Here is a 25,187-nt window from a genome sequence, read left to right as displayed (position 1 = left end):
CTGCCCTTTGACCCAGAGCAGATGAAGAGCTGCTTCAGTGACAGATGGCTGCATCCAGCAGTTATCACAGATCCTTCCTCCCCTCTGTTCCCCACTAACAGGTTGACTGTCTTGCAACATCTCTGTTGTTCACACACTTTTTCATTTATTGTAAATAAGCACAACAGTGCTTATGTGCTTCTGTGCTTTCTTTAAAAAAAGAAAGAGAGATCATATTCAGTTGCACAGTCTAATTGCTATTTCTAATTACTGCACAGTATTTTATATTGTATTTTAGCCCCTAGTGTACAGTGTGTTTTTCTTAATTCTGTTTTTATATTTGTGTGAATCTACGTTTCGATTGCTGGTACAATTGCCATACAATATGCAAAGGCACATCAGATTATACATGAGCAGGCTATGTTGTTTCAAAAATGTAAACAAAGTGCTGCCCCTTATGAGAAAGAGAGTAATGATGTTTAAAAAATTACATGTTTAAAAAATGACAAGCTCTTTCACTATTCAGAAAGACATTTCCTCTGGGAGGGACGGCCGCAGTGTAACAAGGAATTCTATTAGTGAAAGAAACACAGCTACAGACGACCTGTCAGTGTTTCATGAAATATACTGTAGGCTAATAAAATACATGTTCCAAGTCTGACTGAATCAAATGTTTCTTATAATTATTTCATATATTGAGCATTTCAACACTTTTGGCTTCAGTTTCCTCAGTCAATATTTAGTGAAGTAATAAATGCATGGATTATGTTTCCAGTATCATACAGGAGTGGTAATATTCTGGAATTGTTTAAGACGAGATTTAAATGACATTCTGGACAAAAATAACACCAAGATAATTTATTTTATCATCAGAAGCTGATCCACTGCCGTCCAGATCAAGTGATTGATGAAGCAGGTTCTTTTTCATTAGTTCTGGTCCAAATACAAATTCTTTGTCGTCAGAATCTAAAAAGAGAAAGCTTAGAGTCGTCCGGGTGTTTACATCAGAAATGTCTGTAATCTGCCTGAATTAAGGTTTATGGATAGATATAACTGCGTGTCATCAACATAACAGTAGAACTTTATCCCATGCTGCCTGACGATTTTAACAATTTTGTTTATTTGGAAAGCACATTGCCTTTCTTTGCCTGACTTCTCATATTTATTTATTTTTTCAATTAGTCCATCATAATTAGATTTTAACCATAAAAAAATCCCAACAAAGGCCAGGAACTGATTATGGTAAATTTATTAAACATCAGCAGCTTTATAAACAGACAGAAAAGAAGTCCCGGCCTTCAACAACCATATGTAAAGTCTTACAACATGCCCATCTCAGTTACAGTAAACGGTGCTGAGTAAGTTCAAGTGCAGAGTCTCAGAAGTATGTACAAATACCTGGATAGATGATAAACAAGTCAAACCCACAAACAAACTGGACGATGTCTTAGCAATTTCTTAATGGTTACTTTAATTAGATTTTATATTGACTTCTTTTTCTCATTTTATATTTTAATAAACCACGCAAGAAAGACTCACAAGGATAGAGGTCTATAAAATGTTTAGCACGAGCGCACGGAGGTGGAGTTTTCTTTTTTTTTTTAGTTTTTATAAGTTCATTTATTATTCATGGCCTGCTTAAAGGCACTGCCACAATACAGAGGGGAAGCTACTGTCCATCACTCACACAAGACAGTCCATTCTAATGTCTAGAGTATATGGGTGGTGGGGTTAGGAGGGAGGTGCTATAGGTAAATCTCATAGAAATCGTCGAGCTCCTCATGAAACAAGTCCCATTCGTCCTCTGAATCCGTCACTTCGTCGTCGGTTCCTGCAGCAAGCAGCATGAGAAGCATCTCACTCAGCTCGAACGTCACCATCTCCTCGTCGTCGTTGTCGAACGAGTCGGTGCTTTCTCTCTCGTCAAAGATGTCCCACAGTGGCGTCCGCCTCGAGCTCTGAGAATTGGAATGGGTCTTATAAAGTGTCTGCTAGTTCTCACACACTCAGAGAAACTAACTGCTTTTCACTTTCTTTAATCTGCTCTTCCTATACTCAACTAGTTTTTTGCTTTCCAGCTCCACTACAAAGTGGGAGTTTTATCTAGCAGTGGTCACTTAACAGAACTGCTCACTGTAAAGCTTTGTGAATGCATGTTAGCGGTTTTGGGAAATGTGTTTACCCGGTTCCTGTTATTGGATCCAGTCTGTCTTCTCTGCGGCTGAGCTTCCTCTAGACGTCCATCAGGGAAGGCGTGTTTGTAGAAGCAGTTTGAGCCAAAAGGGCAAGTTCCACGACCTTCATCGAAGTACCGACATGGTTTACTCCTACAGACAACAGAAAACAGAGGTCAGGCTTTCTCAGTGAAAGCAGCAACAAAAGAAAAGTAAATTAGTTTGAATAAAAACCTAACTAAATCTAAATATTTGATCAACTTGATTTGATGTCAGCCACTAAGCAGAGCAGCAGAGCTCATGTAGGAAGCAGGCAACGTACCCCATGCCATCCTTGTATTTCTGGATTAGCTTCTGCTTGTCCTCTTTGTCCTCCACCCAGTACTCACTCGGGATGACAAAGTTAGATGTGATTCGACACTCTGGACAGGACCTAAAGAAAGAAAGAAGAGATTACCAAACCTCTAGTTGACAGGCATCATCCTTCAGATCAACAGGGCCGGCTAGTTTAAGTTTTGAAGTGAATAATAGGTTGTGTACTCTAAGCAATTTAAAACTGATGTATCTAGTGTGAACAGTCACATAACTTCTTGCCTGTACTGCTGAAGGTGTTTTTGGCTCTAGTGGTTTTTATCTGAAAGTGCTGGACAAGAAAGTAGGTAAAGAGAGAGAGAAGACATGGGGCAAAGGTCACCAGGCTGGGAATCAAACCTGTGACGGCCACATTGAGGACTAAGGCCTCTTTATCTGGGTTGCACTTTTATGGTTAGAAGTTTTGACTAGGTCAGTGGTGCCCAAAGTGTGTCCTGGTTAGGGTCAGGGCATCCTGTATGTTCTAGTTCTCTCTGGTTTAACACACCTGGATCAAATGATGGCTCAATAGAAAAACATTGACATGGTGGGAAAGTTGTTTCTACCACCAGGGAGAGGAAACATGCAGGATGTCGGCCCTCAGGAGCCACTTTGGGCGCCTCTGGTTTAGGCTGTAAATTCAGAAAGATCAATACCTGGTAAAAAGTGGAAAATATTCCATGATAACATTCCTATTTAGATAGGTTGAAAATTTACTGTATAAAAAACTGTTAATTTTTATACAGTGAATAAAAAATTTATTATATAATTTTTTATTACATGGCAAATTTGTTATTGTCCTGTCTGAATTAGGACAAAGATTCATAACTTTGTCAAACATTTTTACACACTGTTTGTTCCTTAGACTGTGTTGGAGGACGCAGGATGAAGTAACTGCTCTCCAAGCTATAGAAATAAATCTGCTTACTTGATAATTTTGCTCTCGAACTGCTTGGCACTCCTCCACTTGCGAATGCATTTCAGACAGTAGCAGTGGCTGCAGTTGGAGAGGATCCCAAAACGACGTTCGCTTGGGTTGGACTTCTCAAACACAACCTCCATACACACGCCACACATCATGTCCTTACTGCGCTGGATGGCAAAAGAAATCTCCATGTCTTTCTCATGAGCTTCAATGCACGCCTGGAGGGAGGACAGTTAACCAACATTCAGTGCTGCAGGGTTTGGAATAAACATGCTCTCTCTGACGCCTGCCTGATTCCTTCACCTTGGTGTGCTCTGAGCGCTGGGAACTGTCACTGGGGTGGAGAACCTGCAGGCCGCACATGTCACACACGTCACCATGGAGATAAGCACAGTTGACTCCGTAGCGACACTCTCCAACAGCAGCGTATGGACAGAGCTGCTTCCTCAGGTCTTTGTTGTCTGGGCCTGCGTCGCTGTCAAACTCCTCAATGAGAGGGGCCGAGCTCTCCACTTTCACTGGCTCAGCTGTGAACACACACACACACACATGCGTGCGCACACACAATTTACTAAATGTTTCATTGTTGCGCTGCAGAGTGGATAAGTCCTGCTCTCTGTCTGATGAACATTTACCCCAGCAGATTAAATGTGATCGTTTACTATTTACAACATTTCTTCAGGCTGGAGGTGATAATGTCTTGGACTGCTGTAATACCAAACTTTAATAGAGAACTTGCCACTTTTTGCTAAAATGTAAATATTGACTAAAACTACAGCCATGAAACTATCTGCTCTAGTGGAATTAGTGAGATATGGTCTGAGCAGCTGAATGGAAACATGCTGAGGATCCGAGTCAGAAACGTTACTTGAATTTACGGCATTAAAAGTTTTAGAGTGCCCTGTGTGACGACGTCATTCCTCACAGAATGTGTGTACGATGTCTCACACACACTGCTCAAGTGAATGCTGTCAACAGGAACCAACACACCTTGTTTCTGGAATCCCAGCTGCATGAGCTGAAAGCACATAAAGCCTGTGATCCTGGCATGATTGACCTTTATGACGGTTAAAAGTCAAAGCGGTCGCTAATGTACCTCAAGAGCCACCATACAGCATTCAGGACACGGGCCATTAGAGAAAAGCGACTGCATTGTAGCCGTCTAGTGAAAGCCCAACCATGAATTAATGCACTTACTGTATAGTACATAGACATATTTGTCTCATTTAATATTCTAATTAAAAAATGATTTCTGGGTTTTTACTAGTTCTATATGTAAGATATGAAATATAGTTGTAAGTGAGGAAGCTATGTACATTTTGTTAAATTTTTAGAATGATTAAAAACTAAGATTTGATATTTCCCTTAGATGCCCCTGAAAGTTGTTCAGTACCAATGATCACATTCAAACATCTAAAATGACTTAATAATGTCATATTTTCAAACATTAAGATCACTACCAACGTCAGGTGAGTGAAGCCGTTCACTCACCTCGTCCACAGTACGGCTGTCCTGGAACAAACTCTGCCGCGTTGACCCAGTCCTGAGCCTCTGACCCAGGCGACATGCCCCTGGGTTCTGGGTCAGCCGGGTCGGTTGGGTCGGCTGGGTCGGCCTGGGAGACAGAGGCCAGCGGCAGCGTCTGGGTGTTTGGCAGCTCCTCTTTCTTTATGGGTTTACTGTGCTCAAACCTAAACAAGCAAAACAGAACCCATCATCAGAGCAGAAACCATCTACTCACTTCCTGAAATGAAAGAAAAAAAACCCCTAAAACTTGAATACAGTAAAATAAATGATGAGATCATTTTTAACTCAAACCCCAGCCTATTAAAACCATTTCAGACTAAAGGTTCACACACCTGTCTACAGTCGTCCTTGATATATAACTCAAAACATTGATAAACATACTTACTTGATTTTGATGGCATTTGACAAAATATAATGGTTATTGCTTGCTTCATGGTTAGTTACTGGTTTATATTTTATGGTAAGGTTTAACAGCAGTCATCATGGTGTAACACTAACCTAATTCTGAACATTAAGACCAGGGCAGTGGTTGTGGATTTCCACAGAAACCAGTAGAACCACTAATGCCCTGTTGGCAGAGAGGTGGTGAGAGAGTTACCAACTTTAAATACCACAGAGTAACTATTCTGGAGAATCCTGACATCTCCTCAGCTGTGGGGAAAGCACATCAATCCCTGTTCTACTAGAGGACGTAGAGGAGTGGCTCATGACGGTGTCAGTGTTTTAACTTTTGGAATGGTAGTGTGATTTCTGGCTGTTCCAAAAGTGACTGAGAGGCAACAGCAGAGAAGGTCACTGGGCCAACTCTTCCAGATATCAGCACCATTTACACCTCCTGCTTTCTGTGTGTGAGCAACACCATCTGGTGCTTCACCTGTTCCCTCTGCTGCCCTCCGGTGGAAGGTACAGGCAGTAGAGCAGCTCCTCTCTTTATCCCACCCAGAGACAATCATAACATCCCACTGTGTTACAACAGCTGTGACCTGGACTTAACACTGACACATTAATCAAGACATTACTCAAATAACTCGATTCTTTTTCTTTGTTAAGATGCTATCTGTTTGATGCAGTATCACTGTTGATGTTTATTATACTTGTGCCAACACTGAACTGATTTATTGAATATTGCTGTTTATATTGTGATCACTTCATAGTGGGTGTTTACAGGCGAATGGGTTTTGCACTGATCTAGCACTTCATTACATTTTTGGCTATGCAGTATATAAAAGCTCTGAATGAAATTTTGTTGAGATTTTGACGACAAAGAAATTAATTATCTAGGTTAATGAATTCGTTACAAAAATGAAAAAATCCAAATACTACACACCACCTCTGCCACAATATTAAATAGAATGCCAAAAAAAAGAAAGATCTAACATTAAAACCAAACACTACACTACTACATAACTATGAACTAACTTTCCAAAACCTCAAAACAGATATTGTACGATGTTCCACATGGCCACTGGATTTTAGGAGAAGTGTACCAAAAATTATGCGTTTGCCTAGACTGCTCTGTTTGTTTCAGGCACTCCCTGTTGACATGTAACTTAAACAATTCATTGAGTGGGACAAGATATACTAACATACATCAAGATTTATTTGGAAAAGTAACGAGGTATTCAACACAAAGCCAGCATGAATCTTCCCAATTTGAAATTGTATCACTTTGTGGCTCAGCTTGGTTATTTGTGTTGCTGGCGTGACCCTCGTTACATCGCCAGAGGGAAAGAGTTACAGACCCGTATCCAAGATCACCAAGTGCAAACGCTTCTGGAGAGTACAGCACAGCACACCAAATTGTTTTTTTAAAAAAAGGGTCTTAATCCAGTGGTCATATCCACACTGGATACTTGGTTTAAGATAACAAGACAAGTTGAACTGAAGAAAGAACAACAAAAAAAACCCCTTTAAGATGGATAGTTCTGGACAATTACTTTAAAACTGGCATGTTTGACTCAACATTTAAGAGCTGAATCTAAGACCTTTTTCCATTGTTGTAAAAAAAAAAATCAGCAATGAGGAGTTCCCAAAACTTGAAGAAAAAAAATTTGGACTTTGTAATCAGGACTTATTATATATCTACAACTAAGAGAATATTATAATGAAGAAAGAAAATTTGATCTGGGAAGTGAACCAAATGTAGTTCTAGAAATATTGTTGCCGCATTTAACTACAAATGATCAAAATCTATTTATATACACATTATGCTAGTATGCTGGCCTGCCGGAAATATTACAGTAATACTCTACCAAATATGTAGGAGAAATGGGGAAAAAATAAATAAAATTCTGTCACATTCTCAAATGAAGGATGGTTTCAAATGACTTCGAGCGGCTCATTAAGACTGGGGGAATTCAACTGGAAAAAATCTTGTTTGTCTTTTTTAATCACTTCACTTATTAAGAAAAAACAACCAGCAATGCAACAAATCTGCTGGAGGCAATGTGGTTCTGAGGACTTGAGTCACTCATGTTTTGGAGCTGCTTAGAATGTTATTTTTTGGGATTATATTTACTTTTCCTAAAGAAAATATTAAGATAGTTTATTGCATGGCATGTGCATCTTCATATTTTGGCAATATCAATATGGTAGCCAAAAAAGAAGACCAGCACTTAGCTAAAATACGTCTGGCAGCAGTTATGAAATGGATAAAATGACATTCAGCCAAAGATTCAAGGAAACAATGCAAAATGAAAAATGGGTCAAATTAATTACTTATAAAATATTATATATGGTCACTGAATAGACTTATTGAAGCTTAAATATGTCATAATATCTGCTATGTCCTCTTGTTCATATTTATTTATTTTTGTTATATGTCCATTTCCTGAGGCTCTTGTGTTTTTTTCATATAATTTATCTTGTTTCTTCTAAATAGTGCAATAAAAAGCAAAAATGTAAGTGGAAAAAAAATAATTATACTAATAATACTAGTTTTGCAAGATTTTTAAATATCAAGCAGCCCAACTTCCAGATAACACTTCCACAACAATTCAACTCTAAAATATACCCATGTTGACTTTAAGTAATAGTATCTGACACCAACATTTGCATATTAAGTGCAAACAGTGCGATAAAATAATTTTCCAAAACCTAGTCAAGTTTATGTCAACAAGCAGAAACCCTCAGAGCTTCTGGGGGGCTGGGCATCCATCACAAAGACAAATTGACAAGAATGTACAAAGTGAGATAGCAGTGAACGCAAACATACTGACATTCACAAACACCTCATAACAACATTTTATGTTTACATAAATGGGTTTTATGTAAAAGCATAAAACCCATTTTGTTTTTAACCACAAATTGGTAAAAACATCACATGCTAATGGTAGTGATGAGTTCCATAAACCTGATCAAAACGCTCATTTATTAAGCAATCACACAATTCAAAAGCCAAACATGAACCAAATCAACCTTCTTCTCTCATCAGCTCCTCTTATCCATCCAAACAGACTCACACATGAAGATGCACTAGGCCTAGTTATGAGACACTGTGTGCAAAAAGCTACCCAGAAAGCTTGTGGAGTTTGAGGAGGGGGAGGGTACTGAAGCTATACATAAAGAGAAAAGGAGTGAGCTGCAGCAGAATGAACCTGGTGAACCCAACAGCAGCAGCCTGAGAGGAGGAGAGGAGGAGGGAGGAGGGGGTCAGTCTGACAAAGAGAGCAGCTCAGGAAAAAAAACTGTTATGCAATTACTATTCGGTCTGCAGTGTATTCTGTCTGGCCCTAGGGGCTACAGGGGGAAGAGAGAAGCTTCAAATGCTAATGACAACATTCACAGCATGTTGGAGTGTTTTAAATGAACATATCTGTCTAAATCAGCATCAAAGTGTAGCTACAGTGCAAGTAGTACAGTGTACAGTGCAGTTAAAAAAAAAGAATGGAACATGTCAGTGTTAAGTCTTATTGTTTACATTACACCAAAAAAAGAAAAAATATAAACACCCGTTAATCTGCCCTGACGTTCAAGAAAATTATTATTTTCTTCAGTACGTATGCATAAAATATTTAATATATTCAACTTGGACATACAAAATGAACTCAGATTACAATTTTTGATCAGAACTATAAAAAGAACTATGATTAAAATAATTTGGATATTATTCAGAACCTGTCAGGTCCCTGAATGACCGGTGTCAGAGTCTGGTCCGCATTGCCGGCAGTAAGTCGGGCTCATTTCCTGTGAGAGTTGGACTCCACCAAGGCTGCCCTTTATCACCGATTCTGTTCATTACTTTCATGGACAGAATTTCTAGGCACAGCCAAGGTGTTGAAGGGATCCATTTTGGTGGCCTTAGGATCGCATCTCTGCTTTTTGAGGATGATGTGGTCCTATTGGCTTCATCAGATCGTAATCTGCAGCTCTCGCTGGAGCGGTTCGCAGCCGAGTGTGAAGCGACCAGGATGAGGATCAGTGCCTCCAAATCCGAGGCAATGGTCTTGAGATGGAAAAAGATAAAGTGCCTTCTCCAGGTCAGGGGGTGTCCTGCCCCAAGTGGAGGAGTGTAAGTATCTCGGGATCTTGTTCACAAATGGGGATAGGAGGGAGAGGGAGATCGACAGGCGGATTGGCGCAGCGTCTGCAGTGAAGCGGGCGCTGTGCCGGTTTATCGTGGTGAAGAGAGAGCCGAGTCAAAAAATGAAGCTCTCGATTTACAGGTCGATCTACGTTCCTACCCTCATCTACGGTCATGAGCTTTGGGTCATGACCGAAAGAACAAGACCCCGGATACAGGCGGCCGAAATGGGTTTTCTCCGGATGGATGGATATTATTCAGTTTTTCTTTTAGAATCTCAGAAATCAAGCTACAATATCTGAGATGATTAATGAATCAGTCCGGTCCAGAGTCCAGGACGCTCCTGTAGCCGTTTTAATCCCGAATAAGTAAAAATTAAAAGAAAAAAAGTGGTGGGAAAAATAACAAATAAAACATTTTGGTTTTGTAACATTCAATTTTGAACTAAATATTTCAGTTAAATCAACAGAATGGCTGCCATGCTATGGTTCATGGTCTTTGTAATAAAACTCATCCACCATCTACCAGCTTAGTCTGCAAATGGTGACCTTCAACACACTCAGGCTGCTCATATGCATAAAAACTATGATGGGTAACATTATTGTTGGAATATTATATAAAAATAAGCAATACCATAATGTGTATAAATATGTAAGCAGCAACAAAAGCTGCTTTTCTGATTTAAGTGAAAGCATTTAGGGAAATGTTTCATTTTATGCCCTAATCTAATCCACTATCAGAAGTAAGTGTGTAATTTCTTTAGGACTGCACAACACAAATTTAAAGCCATCTTAATATTGCTGTAGACAAAATGCATATCATAAAGAACTGCCTTGCCTGCAACAAAGACTGGCTGATTATTTAAGTACCATTCATTTGGACTCACTATGTCTGTAATATACTTGGTAACATATTTCTGATGTGATAAAAATCATTTCAGAAAGCAATGTGACAGTAAGGTGGGCATCAACAAGAACCAACTGTTTCAATAAAACCATCATATGTGAATTTCATTTTCTCTGGGGTTTATGTTTGTTATGAATCCAAATCACAAATTCATTTAGGCCCTAAGCTGAAAGTACATAAAAAGAACCTGAAGGTGCTTAAACAAAAAAAAGGATGCATGGGAGTCAGCTGCATGAGATTTCTGGCACCAGGAACCAAAACTGCAAATGCACAACATCCATCACATTAAGCAATTCATTCTCTGGAACTGTTTCCTACTGACCTAAAGAGCATCAGAAACATAGAGCCAAAGGAGGATGTCGACAAAACTTTACAAATTCATGTTTTATAAAAGCTTCCTCTCACCATAGAGCAGCTGTGGAGCTTAACAGCAACTCCACAGTTTAGTGATAGACAACACATTGACTGAAGCAGCTGTCTCACATATCAGTCACTTGAGGAGCAAGCAGCATAGCTAAGACGCCCCTCCAGCAAGGCTGTGATTGGTTCAGAGCATGGCTACTTTTAGAAAACTAGTAACAGCAGTCTAGATCAGGATGAGTATAATTTCCCAGCCCATATTAGATTTGCATCCATATCTGATTTATTCTGGCATGTGTTTGTAAAATTCCTGGAGTAGTCAGTACCTGCAGCGATCTCCAAACACACAGTTTCCCTTCTGAAAGAACTTGCATATCATGGCTGCAGGTTTGCTGCTTGAAAGATCATGAGAGTATCGACAGCTGTCTCCTTCTTTGCAAAGACCATGCATGAAATACCTGCAAATTCAAATGTGAAAAAGACAACAAGTACAAGAATTAGAAAAAGAATAAGGTAATCATTTTAAAATTGGTAATTTGGCAGAACTGAAAGGCTGAACACTCATCTAGCAGTACAGAAGACAGTTAAGGAAAATGCATCCTATGGCTTTATTACTGAAACTACATTCCTAATCTCTGACTATAAAACTATTGGAATGACGAACCAATCAGGAATTTATCACCAGATGCTATCTTTCATTACAGTGTGTACTGGTTACCACACGGCTGCTTTAAGGTGAAAGAATATAAAGGACTTATGAAGTATTTATGGTTTTATCAAGGTGTGGCAGTATGTGTAAGTTTGACACGAATGCCAGTCGGGTAATAGTTGACAATGTACGTAACATAGCTAGCTAGCCGGCCGCTAAAGTGGCTCAGTGGCCATAGTCAACACAATAACAGAGGACTCCAGCTAGCTCAGTAACAGAGCCGAGGTTGTCGTCAGGCTATTAATCGGCCACTACCCGTCCTCTCAAACCAATATTCGTGTCAACCAATAGCTGAATACATCCTGGCACTACAATACTCGAAGATAGCGCTCTACCTGCAGGTTACATGTTTTGTCCAACCTCCTGTTACTGAAGGAGCCACCGTAGACGCTGCTGCTGCCTCCGCCATTTTTGTTTATGTTGAGAAGCTACAGCCGGATGTTCCGGACAGCTCAGCTTAGGCTCGGCTACTTTCGGAGCAAACGATCGGGATCGATGATTACCGAAAACCTATTTTGACTCTTTATTATACAACTTAATTTTTTGTTTAAATTATAATATTCTTGATTGGTCACATCACGTGAAACCCATTTAATTTCATGAAAAAAAGAAGAAGAAAGAAACACTATTAACTGAAGAAGAGCTACATTGTTTAAATAGCGGTTAAGTGAAGGTTTAGTTTAATTTCTGCTCTATAAACCACATTCTGTAAGCATGAGCTTCCTCCGGCCTCCTACAGATGGCGCTGCTCGGAAGCTGGGTTGAAACACACGTAGTCTGTTACCAGGAAATACTGGTAGAGTGTACTGTAACTCTAAGGAAAATAACAATTTCAGGGAATTTTTATGACTGTTTCTAACCAAGAATAAATCTCACAGAAGCATAGCTAAAAAAAATTTAATGTAATGGAAAAAGACGGCTGCATAGTGGCACAGTTGGTAGCACTGCTGCCTTGCAGCAAGAAGGTCTTGCCTGGGTTTGAATCCTAGCCTGCTGTCTTTCTGCATGGTCTCTCTAAATTCTCATTAGGTGTGTGCGCATGATTGTTTGTCCTGTCTGTCTCTGGACAGGTCGCCATGTGATAGACTGATGACCTGTCCAGGGTGACCTCGCCTGTTGATCACTGGAGTTAAGCACCAGCACCCCAATGACCCCAATGGGATACGGGTGTAAGAAAATGGAGGGAAAAAGTCACATTCTTTGTCACTCATTTTAGAAAGGGAAACTCAAATTACAGAATGTATTATTATTACACATAGTAAATGGTAAATAAATAAGAAAATAAAGTTTTCAAGTGGCAAAGATTTTATTCTTCATTCCCTCATACATACTGCATGAAAAGACATCTGGCCCACAGCCACTGGAGGTCAGGATGTACTAGAGGTCATGCTTCTCTGAGTTGCTCTGGATTCAACAACTTATAATAAAGCAGAATATTTCCTGCAGTGATTTGGAAAGTTAAAATACTTATAGTGTACATTTATAGTGTTGGAGTTGTACTGCCATTGTCAGCAGTAGAAATGCCAAAACAGCAATAGTCCAGTCATTTTGGATGTCACCATAATGACTCCGAGGCATACTAACCTGCACACTCAAATCCTTATGTGCATTTTGACTGAGTACACACATCATAGAAGGGCGTAGTGCGAGTACTGGGATGGGGCCGTTGTATGCGACATACGTTACCAGTAATCACTCTGGTAGCACTGGCAGATATACCTAGACGCACTATGGCAGGAAAGTCTGAGGAGATGGCACAAAGCATGTGAAAATGACAGAAAAGGTCCCCAAGATACTGTTCTTATGAGAAAGCACTCTTTATCCTGTTCAGCAAAATACAACAGTCAATGAACTGCATAGTTCTTGCAATGTGAAAACACAAAACGTTTTAGATGAAAACTGTTGAACACCAAGTGGCACCATCAGGTGTTGCACCATGCACCAACTTGGTTTTGACTGTCAATATACATTACTTGCTCTCCACTGCTGTAGTAGATAAGCAGTTTTACATTACACTGGTAATTTAGAACAAGCAGGCAGGTCTTCTATATTTTGAGATAGTTTTAACCAGCCATTTATTTGGAACATTTTAAAGGTTCATTTATCTACTGTTGCTATACCCAACACTTGGTCTGGTAGTGTTATTCAGCTTTGGTGGTTCCATCTATCACCAAAGGTTGCTTGTCGACATCCTTAGAATGTTGTCTCATTGGTGTACTTCTTGTGAATAATGGCCTTTCCTTTTAGACTATGCAGGGTTGTAATGTAAAGCTCTTCTCCAGATATGCTGGCTAATTTACTGGAGATTTAAACAATCATTGTTTTGATTCCTAGTCATCGTACAAGTGAGCCTGTGCAATCGAGGGAAACAGCTGGGTGTCTACGTCTCTGCAGCACTACTATGCAGTTATGTGCCAACTTGGGAAATTAATTTGAATGACTGAAATAATTTTGATGTCAATAAGTCTCAATTTCTTTCTTTTTTTAGTGTACAGGATGGGCCATAAGTTTCCATACATAGGAGAATGTAAAATGTATTATTTTTTATTTCAGATACCCAAGAAGATGAGTTTGACAAAAGAGCAAAGAATTTAAATTACACTGATGGCTGGATCGGGAAGCAGTCGCATGGTTTTACGAAACTTTAACAGAAAACATGGAATGAGCATCACACACGACACTGTGGCAAAACCTGTTTGCAAGTTTCAGAAAACTGGAAATGTTGCAGATCAACCACAAAGTGGTCCAAGACATGCAGCGATTACAAAGAGTCCCACAAAAATAAAAGCGGTTGTCCAATATAAAATGTTTATTTTTTCTATGTATAGAAACTTATGGTTCACCCTGTATATTATATCCAAATATTACTTTGATAACTTTAGGCCAAGTATTCCAGAATTTAGAAAAAATTATTCCTGGATGACTTGTGAAAAAACAATAATGAACACCTGCAGAAAAGAAGAATGGTTAAAATTGATGATGACACATGAACCTTTAAACCCACAGTATTTATTTGGATTCTAAAAACTAGACTGACATGATTGACATCCCGGCTCAGAAGGTCATTTCTAAACAAAAAAATGAACCATATAAATAAAGGATTCTGTCAGACTGTGGTTAGTTGAGCTGTCTGAGGAGTAAACTAGAGGCAAATTGACTTGGGACTGACTGAAGCTAATATGGCTCTACAACAGGGTAATACACAGAGTATTGGGTTCTGTTCTGCTGTCATTTTGCACCAGCTGCAACAAAGAGCAAAGTGATCTCACCTGAAACTGAGTCAACATCTGCTGGACTGTTTCAGTTTGGATCAGCAGGAAGCTACAAAGCTGAACCCAATCGACGGATCCGAAACTTTAGAGAGGACTTTCTACTTCTCTGATTAGAACAAACATTGTTTTAGTGCAGTGAAGTAGCTACTGATTCTGTCAGAAAATTTAATACCTGAAACAAGAGCTAGATGTTTCTCAGGTCAAGGTTGATGCCACAGGTCAGCAGAACAGAACCTAGCACTAGGAAGGATTTGATGTCTGACATTTTTTTTACGTTCTCCATGACGATGACCCTGTGAGTGGGTGACCGTATAATCTAACCAAACCCAGAGACTCCTACTGACACACCACTTCCACTCTTGATGAACAATTTGTATAAAGTAATAATGACTGTGTAAACAAAAAAGCAATAAAATTTACTTGCACATTAAAAAAAGTATTAGTCACATTAATACAGAAATAAATGGCACATTGAATTCCTAATTTCAAAAGAAAGTGGTGCTTTTCTTTACTGAGGAGACATGTTAAATAAATTACTACCATAAATGTTACATACAAATCTGGAGTAGTATATACAAATGAGTTGTTAGACACAAATAAACTACAGTTTGTAATTTTATGTTCAGACAGCAGTAGAAGTGTATGATACAATGTAGGGAGTTGTGTTGAACAAATGTGGGCCGGAGCGTGTGGGTTGGTGGCTGGCTGTGGGTGGAGAAGGGGCCGTCTTTCCAAAGGAAACAGAATTGCCTGCTGTGGACTGGCTCTGGCACGGTCACGTCCAACATGATGGAAGCCTTGGGAGCAAAGGAACACTGGTTCACTTTCACTTTGTTAAAGGAAAATTATGCCATCTATTTCCATCCCAGCTCAAACGCTTAGTGGAGTTCTGATTGTTCAGTTTTGTGTTTTAACACAGTAAGAGAAGCACAGAGAATAACTGTCGGTCTGATGGGAAGGAATGGGAAGTGTAAGTCAGACTGGGTCCGAAGTGCAAGGAAACAATTCTACTGTGGTAAAAAAAACAAATTATAAAATGACATAATTTTCCTTTTACAACTTGTTTCCAACAATTTGTGTCCATCCCTAAATCTATCTCTGACACATCCCATAATATCACAGTATCCCTCCATGTCCCATCTCCCTGACCTCCTGTAGATTGTTCTGAAGACATAATAGAAATCCCTGCTTTTTCCTTCAACATCCCTTAAAAATCTCCATGGTAACAGTGGTTGGATAGAAGCACGGGGCCGTGAGCTGAGTGGAGCTGAGTAAAGAAACCGTTGTCTACTTTGTAAACACGTATGGATTCTGAATCTCCAGATGGCTCTTCTGGTTTGGTCTTCACAACTGGATCATGGCTTTCACAAGATGTCTCCTCCTGTGGAGAACAGGTGGCCACAGGCAAAGTTTTCTCATTCTGATACAAACTTCTGATTCCTAAAAAAAAAGAAAAAGAAAAAACTCCAAAAGAAAAACAAATCCTTCATGAACCGTTACAGAGCTCTCCTGCTCTACTGTCTCTATAGCAACATGCTCGCCAAAACAGAGCGTCAGCGGGCTGCGTGAGGCAGTGAGAGCAGAGCTTTATGAGGACTGGACGCTCCTCAGGGCAGGTTTGGTCCATCAACCCAGCAGTTAGTCCTTGAGATTCTAGTTTGGGCAGTCTAATGAGTTCATTGTGCAGCTTGGCTGCCTCCAGCTCCTCCGTCATTCCTCCTTAAAGTGTGAGTGGGGTTTGGACAGAAGGAGCAGGTGTTGGTTTACAGGAGGAGGGTCTGGAAGGATGGTGATGCTGGTCCAAGCTGCAGGATACCTCCCAGAGACACCTGTTGATCAGACACTTGGGGAGTTGGCTTTTCTGGGACTTTTTCTTTTTTATAATAGAAACACTGTAACATGTGACATCAGATTATTAGTTCAACACTAGTGAACAGTGGTGAAAGGCCCCTTTCCCTCTTTGTTCTGCTGAGGTTAACCAGCAGAGGCTCCTGCAGGCACAGCAGCGCCCCCCAGTGTTTCCTGGTAGCACGGGCTCCAACCCTCTAGGCGTCTGACAGGGAGCTCTGGATACTGTCCATCCACAGCTGGGCATTTGAACTCTCCTGAGCACACAAGTTATACATGCGCTTGGAAGTTTTCAGCTGAGAGTGGGAGAGAGAGGACAGTTAGAACCACTGAAATACACAGAATACTTTTTGCCTTATGAAAATATTCACATCCTCTGCACTCTTACACAGTGGAAACTGGAAAGTATTTTCCTGTCTTGTGTTGATCTATTTTGTTTCTGCACCATAATGAGTGTTTCTGTATTTGAAGGAGAGAAATGTTTGCAGACTCACATCAAAGAAGGCTTTCTCCTCAACGTTTTTCGGTGCTCCCATGGTAGGTGTTCCCACTGTGACCGATTCCACGTCCGACAGCTCAATCACACCTTTACAGTCTTTGTCCTGCCTGCTGTCGTAATATCGCAGCTGGAAAAAGAGCCATGTTGGAGACAGGAGGAGGTCACAATCAGAACGGTATTCTTTAGTTTGGGTCGGTGGGGCTGTGTGATAAATTTCACCTCATGTTTCGTCTTATCCAGCACAAACCACCTAGGTTTCCAAGGTTTCAGCAATGCTCCTCTTTTGTACAAAATGCCTTCAAAACTCCTGATGGGGAAGAAGGGTTAAAAATGAGAGCAGTTCTGTTGAGGTATGGGATGATCAGCAGTTAAAACTCATTTGAAAAATCATTTGATCTGTTCACAGGTGAAGCTCAATAAATTAACATGGAATTGAAACTCTAAAAAATATTTTTCATGGTGTAAACATCATATTATTTATGTCATATTTATTTCTGTTCATTTTGAGGATTGTGGTTCACAGCTAACAAAACACTGAAAAGTCAGCTTCTTAATACTCTTTTCTAACCTACCATAACAGCATTTTACTTTTTAAAATGAATTACTGAAATTAATGAGCTTTTTCATGACATTCAAATTTAGATGCATATTGCAGGTTTTGTTGTTTGTTTCAGGAGGACATTCTGTCTCTATGTTCACACTGCAGGCCTTAATGCTCACTTCTGACTTTTTGGCAGTAGTTCACATTTCCAAATATTTGTGACTTGTGTGTGATTTTCTGTGTGAACTGCAACAATGTCACATGCAGTGAGCATGCTCAGAGTTTGTGGAAGTAAACATGGATGGTAATGATGGAGCATCTGAGCTTCCCCTCACAGACGGCCGCCCTCCGGGGAACAGACCTGTTCTCGCTCTCCGTGCTCTGGAACTGGCTGTAGAGTGTGCTGGTACTCGGCCGACCCGCGACAGGTGTGGACGTGGCACTAGCTTCACAGTCCAGACCCAGCTTGATGGAAGATCCAACTCTGCTGTCCTGCAGGCAGACACCCTGGGATCGCCGCTGGTGGCTTAGGTTGGAGGACATCAACAGAGAACTGGAGAATGACGGCTGTTAAGAGAGAGAGAAAATATTCAGAATCACATTTAAAATCAGATCTACTGCTCAAAATGTTGTGCATAGAAACTGTTACTAGGTAACATTATGAGTATGTGGGTGGGAAATGAAACTCTTATCTCACTTTGCTTTCCAGTTTGGTCTCAGTCCTCTGTGTGGTCTTGATTTTGTCCCACGTGTCCTTCCACTTCTCCGATGTCTGGCCGAGCTCAGCCTCCAGGTTCTGCAGATCTTGCAGCAGTTTGGTGATGGCGTCGGGCATCACTTTGCTTAGGTTGTCGTAACACGGCCACACGATGTGCCGCTGAGACTTTGGAGCGCCGGTGTCAGCTTTCTCTGCTGTCTCCTCTGCCAGGCTCTCCTGCCGGCTCCTCAGCTCCCAGTCGTATGGGGGTCCATCAGACAGAGTTTCCTCCAAGTAGAAGTCCCACACCTTCAGGTTGGAAATGAAAGTGTATGGCCGCAGGACCTGCAACACATTTCCACATCAGCCTCGTCTTAATGATTTAAGAACTCTGCGTCCTGAAACAATCCCGAAATGTTCCTGAGTCACATTCCATTAATATTCTGAGTCTAGGTTTCATTCAACCTCAGTAACAAGTGCAACTGTCACTACAAGATAGACGGAAGCTGCCCTCACCTCCTCATCCTCTGGAGAGTACATGTAGTTGTAGAAGACGGGGGCTTTCTTGTTGAGTCTGTCGATGTAGTCCCACACAGACTTGCACACCTGAGGATTTCTCCTGTCGCTTTTCTCCTCGTACAACACTCCTACATCCATACAATGATCAGCGTCACACAACCGCACAGTCAGAGAAACATGAGCAGATCTACTGCAGCTGTGGCTCACCGAGCTCGATGCGGTCATAGTCCGAGTCCAGCAGGAAGGTGCGGAAGCGGTTGGACATATAATGGTAGGCCAGGAACTTCAGGTAGTACTGGCTGAACTCAAACTCCATGGGGAACTGAAGGTGGATCTGAAGGATGCAGAAGGGTTTTTAGGATGACAACACAGTTCTTTAAACAAAGAAGCAGTTTTTATGCTGTTTAGCTCATTCAAACACACATTTTCATCTTGGTTAAACTCAATGTTTTGCTCTATAAATGTGTGACTACAGGCTTAAGAACAGGAAGCTCTTAAGCCTTCTTTTTCTGTGGTTCAACTCCACAAACACACAGATGGCCATATGTACACCATATGTAGAGAAAGAGGAAGGGAACTTGAAGACTGCTGACATTTCTGCACAGAGGGTTTTATCTTTTTGAGTCCAGGTCAGAGGTAAGCCAGGAGTGGTCTCAGACAGGACAAATACAGTGTCAAGTCTAAAGATGTAAGACTATTTTCAGAACTTTGAGTTCATTAAGGTTTGCAAACATTTGTTTCAGCACACCAAAGCATTTCATCCTGGGTGGAGGTCTGGTCTTTATTGAACCAATGCAACACCTTGGTTTTTCTTCGACACTTGTGTAAACACAGGAGCTCACGATCAGCTCAATGAGTACAAAATGCCGAGGTCCTCATCCATCAAGTTGAGGTGTTTGCTTCTTGCTAACCCTGAGTAGCCTGAGATGGAACACTGCAAAGTCTGACCTGGATAGAGATGTTGACCCACCTGGTGTACACAGTCGAGGAACTGCAGAAAGACGGGGGTGAAACCACTGCTCTGGCTGCCCAGCGTCTGCGCACCCCTGTGGCTGAACCTGTGGCCAAACGACAGCCACTCCTTCTCTACCAACAGTCGGAAACCATCAAAAGTTCTATAGTATGGGTCAGACAGCAGCTGCACCAGGGACACCACCTACAAAAACACAGTTTGAACTCCTTGATAAAAAAAAGTAACAAATAAAAGCAGATTTTAGGTTGGGCTGCATATCTTTGTCGTGGTCCAACCTGTGTTGTAACATCCCAGCCATCCTCCAGGCTGACCATGACCGAGGAGCCGGTGTCCAGTAGCTCCACCACCAAAACAGACACCTGCAGCACTCTGTGCAACTGGAAACACGGGCAACTCAGGTCAGAGTCCTGTCATCTACACTTAAGGAAAGCTGTAAAACCAATAAATACTGACCAGAGTCATCCACTCCGAGTCCTCTAGGAGGCGCAGGAAGCTCATGTTTGGCTCTGTGGTTTGGGAGCTCGGCACGCAGGCTTTCATCAGCTTCTTGAAACTGTTCTTCACCTGCCGCACATCACACACCTCGATGGGGATCACCTCCCACTGCTGGAACGAGTCCTGCTTTCCTCCCTGATGACAACATATCATTCTCTTCACTTACATTTAATGAATACCAACTTATTTTTTTTCCACCAAACATCACATATGAGTTTGACAGAGTGCCAAAACAGACCATATGATACCTTTTATCAAAAGAACAGATTTTCCCAAAGTATCTAGAGCAACAGCCTGCATTCCACACAGCTGTCATTCACATGAATGTTTTTATGACCCTGAAGTTTTATACTCAGAAAGGAAATCTTTTTCAAATGCCTTGGTCACTTAATAAAGTAGCTCTCATGTGAATCAACTTATTTAGCTCATTTAGAAATTCAAAAAGCTTTTGGTTATGTAATTAGTTAACTTTAAAGAGTGGTTAATATGTTAAATCTTTAATGGGAATTGGCTTTATAAATAAAGCAATGAAATGTTTAGAATTTCATTACTTTATAATGCAGTTTATAATGAAGTTTTCTTAGCCTTTTACTGCAGATCATATGTCAACCCATAATCAGAGCAGACATTCAATAACTGCTAAAAATCAGCCCTGTTGGGTGAGAGAACAGATCATCAGTGTAGTATCACCGATCATCCAAATATTTTTACAGAAGTTCAACTGTTCTGACAAGTAATCCATGTACAAGTTAAACACCACAGATTATTGACTTAACAACCACATTTTTGTCAAATCAATATCAATTAATTTAATTTGTCTAAATCAATTTTAGACAAATATTTTGTCTAAAAGAGCAGCTAACTGAAGACTAACCTGTTCTATTTTCTAGTTCTTTTGTGTAAACCTGTTATTGTGATCATACAGTATAACCAGTGACATTCTTTAGTATGTTTCTTCTCACCTTGAGTTGGGCCTTGTCCCCAATGATGTAGAGGTAGGCTTTCTGTTGGCGCAGGAATAATGGATCGTTTGGCCCTCCGTTGGGCTGTGGAGATTCCTTCCCAGCCAAACGTGTCCCAATGTCTGGGTTGTAGGCACTTAGACGGCCACTGCCCCGGATGCTGCCCCATTTACCTGCAGGGGACACACATACACACAAAGTCAAGTCTTCCTAGACATCGTGATGTGAACCTTTAATCAACACATCATGTTGAAGACCATTCTAAAGGATCATTCTGTTTTGCTGAAAGAGCTGGAATGATCCTTGAATGTGTCAGCATCTGATTGCTGTCACATTCAGCTACTACCAGCCAAGCTCTGAAGCAAGGCAGTGATGAGTAAAAACTGCCCAGCTCACTTTGCTACATCATGATGATTAATCAGCGGAGGGGAGAATCAAACAGAAACAAACAGGACGTCAGAGTCCAGCTGCAGCGGCAGCAGCATGCACAACACACACAAGCAGTAACAACAAACCCCTTAGTCTGCAGAGACACCGCTTTTCCCAGAAGAACACCACACTGAAGCTACTGTTAGACATCTGATTGGTTAGAGAGGAGTGCAGGAAGAGTGAGGGGGCGTGGCCTACTGTACCTCTAGGAGAGTTCCTAGCTTTGCCAGAGACTTTGGGCTGAGAGAGGGAGATGACTTTCGCCTTTTGACCAAGTGCTGAGGTCAAATGACAGAGACGGCTCATTAACCAACAGCGTTACACAACGGAGGATGGTTCACTGGTTTGCACTGATTCCACACATGATGTAAAAGGAGTGTGTTCACTGACACACCATCAACTCTGATCAGTTCTAATTTCACTATGAGGACAGACTAGCAGCTCACCTCCTCTGCTGAAGGTTCCAGGGACGTCTTCCTTGTTGCCCAGAACCTGCTTCATCAGGTCTCCAATCTTCGGCTGCCTGAGCTTATCAGATGACTCTGTGGATGGCAAAAGCTGTCAGCCTGCAGACAAGGGTCCTCTAACAGCAACATGTGCTTTTAGAGTGTGTGCACTGACCAGAGGTGTTCATGTGTGTGGATGTGAAGCCACTCAGGGTGTTCCTGCCGGTACTCTCACTGTAGGAGGGCATGGAGCTGATGATGGCTTGGAGGTATTTCTCCTGCTCCAGGCTGGTGGAGTCTGCTTGAGACGGCACTAGGTAAGATGAAAAACAAAAACCAAAATGTTAGGCTTGAGCTGAGCTCTACGTTTCACCAATAACTGAGGAGTTAAAAGGTGCTTGTCCCTTTATCGTTTGCTACACTTCACCAACATTTTATTATCAGATAAAAGATAACCTGACTAAATATGAAATAAAGTTTTGTAATGATCATTTACTTAACCTTTTTTTCCTTAGTGAAAAAAATCTGCCAAACGTGTCATCAAAACGCAGCCAGAATAAACTTGAAATGGTGTAAATATTTATTCATAGGACTGTACCTGTGCACAGTTGACAAAGTGGATGTTTTATATCTGATTAAATAAACACCTCACTAATTCAGCATGCAGCTCGGAGAATAAGTGATATGTGACTTCTTTGAAGCCCAACTGTCTCTTAGTATAAAGTCTAAACATGAATAAAATATAAACATGAACATGGTGTGCACAAAGATCACCAATAAGAGCTACACAATAAGTTGCAGTCATGACAGAGCTGCAACAGAAGGCAGCTGGACTTCTCTCTTTTTGTTGAAAACCTTTCAGAAGATTTACTCAGTTCTCAGAACCTTGTGGGTTTAGAAGCAAAACGACTTCAAAATATCTAGAAAAGACGTTTACTAAGACATATTTTAATGAAAACCAGGAATGTGTCCAGACAGTCAGCCTGACATAATGTTGTACCTGCAGTCGGCGCATTGGGAGACTTGAAGAAGCTGACGACTCCCTTGGCATGAAGGCCTGCAGAGCGCAGCAGGACGGCCTTGGTTCGTGAGTGTCTCCAGCACACAACAGGGAAGCGATTCTGTCTGTAGCAGCGGCAGATCCTATGAATGGTGGAGTCCGGAATGTTCTGAGGGATGATCAGCAGGCCGGGGTAGCTGGAGCACAAGAGGTCGAGCCATTTTTATTTGTCTGTCTGTCTTTTCTACACACTTTGCAAAAGGATTCATACCCCTGAAAATTTGTCGAATTTTGTCAAGGTACAAACAATAGCTTTGATGGATTTTATTGGGATTTCATGTCATAGACCAACACGATGCATCAACGTAAAATAGACAAAAAAGGATTCAGTTTTCAAAACCTGGGGTTTGAGAAAAATTTTGAAAACTATTTGTCATTTCCTTTAATTCACATTACTTCATTACCTTGTTTTCACTTAAAATCGCCACAAAATTCACCAATATATATGCCGTGGAAATGTTCAAGGGGTATAAACACTTTTGAAAGGCCTTCTACATTTGTACACCGACTACTGCTGCTGTACCTCCTGCAGACTGTGTACATGCGATTAGCTGTAGAAATCCTGAACGGCTCATTCTTAGATCGTGTCAGGCTGTTGCTCAGCGTGCCCAGACCTAGGCGCTGGTAGTCACGGCAACAGGCGCGCTCCACAACGTTGCTCATAGTCTGTCTGTCTGAAGAGCGGATGGTAGAGGACAGAGTCAGGGCACTCTGATCCACTTCCTCTGAGACTGTGGAGAAAATTGGTTGATTTAAACTTTAGGCCCATGATTCATTTCATTTCATTTGTTAAATGATGAAAAACAAAGACTTAAAAAACTGATCGGCCTTTTTCCTTGTAATACCTGAGATTTCATCTTCATCCAGCTCCGACTGGAAGTTGCTCCTGTTCTCCCAGGTGGCCGGAACCTCCTTCTTCCTGCCCACATACTGACGACTAATGGTTCTCTTTGCATTCTTCACCAAGTTTTTGGAAAGCGTCCTGAAGAGGATAAGGACATACTCAAAGATTTGTATCAATGTGGATCACTCTGAGTAGCTTACAGCTGGTTCTTTTTGGGGTTTTGAAATCTGAAATTGAGAAAATCTAAAAGTAAATCTGACAAATTGTCACATGGATACACATTCGGATTTATTAATACTTTGTTCATTTATTATGGTTGCGTTTTTTGTGCGTTTCTGATTTTTTCTTATTATTATGATTCTCCACTAAAACTCATATTGCTGCCTAAACCCAAAGACTTATTCTAACTTTTATTTGGTATCCAGGTTCAGTAGCCACACTGCCACTCAGATAGAAAAAAACTGAGGGATATGTTATATATTTTTTTATTTTCAAAATAACTCATGCTGAAATTACATTAAGAAACCATAATGGTTCAGAAACTCCCGCTGCTTTGCAAGTGACTCACAAAGCAGGGGGAGTCTTTGGATCACAATACTACGGTGGCCGACAGGTGCAAATGCGCAGCAAAAGAGAAAACATGCAAACAAAAAAGAAGACACCCCCGAATGAAATGCAGCAAACAAAAAGAGAGACGCAAACACCCCCGAATGAAATGCAGCAAATAAAAAGAGAGACGCAAACACCCCCGAATGAAATGCAGCAAATAAAAAGAGAGACGCAAACACCCCCGAATGAAATGCAGCAAATAAAAAGAGAGACGCAAACACCCCCGAATGAAATGCAGCAAACAAAAAGTGTTGAAAACGGAAGTGCTCCAGACCACTAGGGGGAGTCAAAGAAAATAGCATTCATTTCTATGGGACCAGATGCAAGATTCTTCTTCTTCTTCTTCTTCTTGGTATTTATTGGCGGTTGGCAACAAACTTACAGTAGCATTACCGCCACTTACCAGTATGGAGTGTGGTTCGAGATGGTCTATAAACTTTCACTTTCTACCTTTTCCCTCCATTAACTCCTGATTAAACATACCCCCACACATACACACCTGCTTATATTATCCAACTTGCTTATAACTTTATATACCCC

At 41.0% G+C, this 25,187-nt stretch overlaps 2 protein-coding genes across 7 annotated transcripts in view; both read right to left on the bottom strand.

Moving 5' to 3' along the window:
- Positions 1 to 1,531: 1,531 nt before the first annotated feature.
- On the bottom strand, positions 1,532 to 11,889 carry mkrn1 (makorin ring finger protein 1). The gene is made up of 8 exons (XM_005808137.3): positions 11,789 to 11,889; positions 11,071 to 11,202; positions 4,921 to 5,120; positions 3,733 to 3,956; positions 3,433 to 3,647; positions 2,476 to 2,586; positions 2,162 to 2,306; positions 1,532 to 1,937 (listed from the first exon to the last, which is right to left on the bottom strand). The coding sequence occupies exons 1-8, from the start codon at positions 11,860 to 11,862 to the stop codon at positions 1,725 to 1,727; spliced, it is 1,314 nt and encodes a 437-aa protein (XP_005808194.1). The 5' UTR covers positions 11,863 to 11,889; the 3' UTR covers positions 1,532 to 1,724.
- Positions 11,890 to 14,442: 2,553 nt separating this feature from the next.
- sbf1 (SET binding factor 1) overlaps positions 14,443 to 25,187 on the bottom strand; it is a 62,697-nt gene continuing 51,952 nt past the window's right edge. For 5 of the 6 annotated variants that reach the window (XM_023349862.1, XM_023349863.1, XM_023349864.1 and 2 more), the window contains 17 exons: positions 24,040 to 24,176; positions 23,718 to 23,925; positions 23,135 to 23,331; positions 22,310 to 22,447; positions 22,135 to 22,230; positions 21,892 to 21,966; positions 21,260 to 21,432; positions 20,256 to 20,432; positions 20,078 to 20,179; positions 19,800 to 19,985; positions 19,037 to 19,163; positions 18,827 to 18,957; positions 18,311 to 18,655; positions 17,975 to 18,180; positions 17,292 to 17,379; positions 17,068 to 17,199; positions 14,443 to 16,869 (listed from right to left, as the gene is read on the bottom strand). In XM_023349862.1, coding sequence (XP_023205630.1) covers positions 16,771 to 16,869; positions 17,068 to 17,199; positions 17,292 to 17,379; positions 17,975 to 18,180; positions 18,311 to 18,655; positions 18,827 to 18,957; positions 19,037 to 19,163; positions 19,800 to 19,985; positions 20,078 to 20,179; positions 20,256 to 20,432; positions 21,260 to 21,432; positions 21,892 to 21,966; positions 22,135 to 22,230; positions 22,310 to 22,447; positions 23,135 to 23,331; positions 23,718 to 23,925; positions 24,040 to 24,176 — 2,617 coding nt within the window. In that variant the 3' untranslated portion in view covers positions 14,443 to 16,770. The remainder of the gene's footprint in view (positions 16,870 to 17,067; positions 17,200 to 17,291; positions 17,380 to 17,974; positions 18,181 to 18,310; positions 18,656 to 18,826; positions 18,958 to 19,036; positions 19,164 to 19,799; positions 19,986 to 20,077; positions 20,180 to 20,255; positions 20,433 to 21,259; positions 21,433 to 21,891; positions 21,967 to 22,134; positions 22,231 to 22,309; positions 22,448 to 23,134; positions 23,332 to 23,717; positions 23,926 to 24,039; positions 24,177 to 25,187) is intronic. The other variant, XM_023349865.1, reaches the window with a different exon arrangement.

This window comes from Xiphophorus maculatus, chromosome 17 (genome assembly GCF_002775205.1).
Source record: "Xiphophorus maculatus strain JP 163 A chromosome 17, X_maculatus-5.0-male, whole genome shotgun sequence".
Taxonomy (NCBI): Eukaryota; Metazoa; Chordata; class Actinopteri; order Cyprinodontiformes; family Poeciliidae; genus Xiphophorus; species Xiphophorus maculatus.
This window is presented reverse-complemented; position numbering and strand designations above follow the sequence as displayed.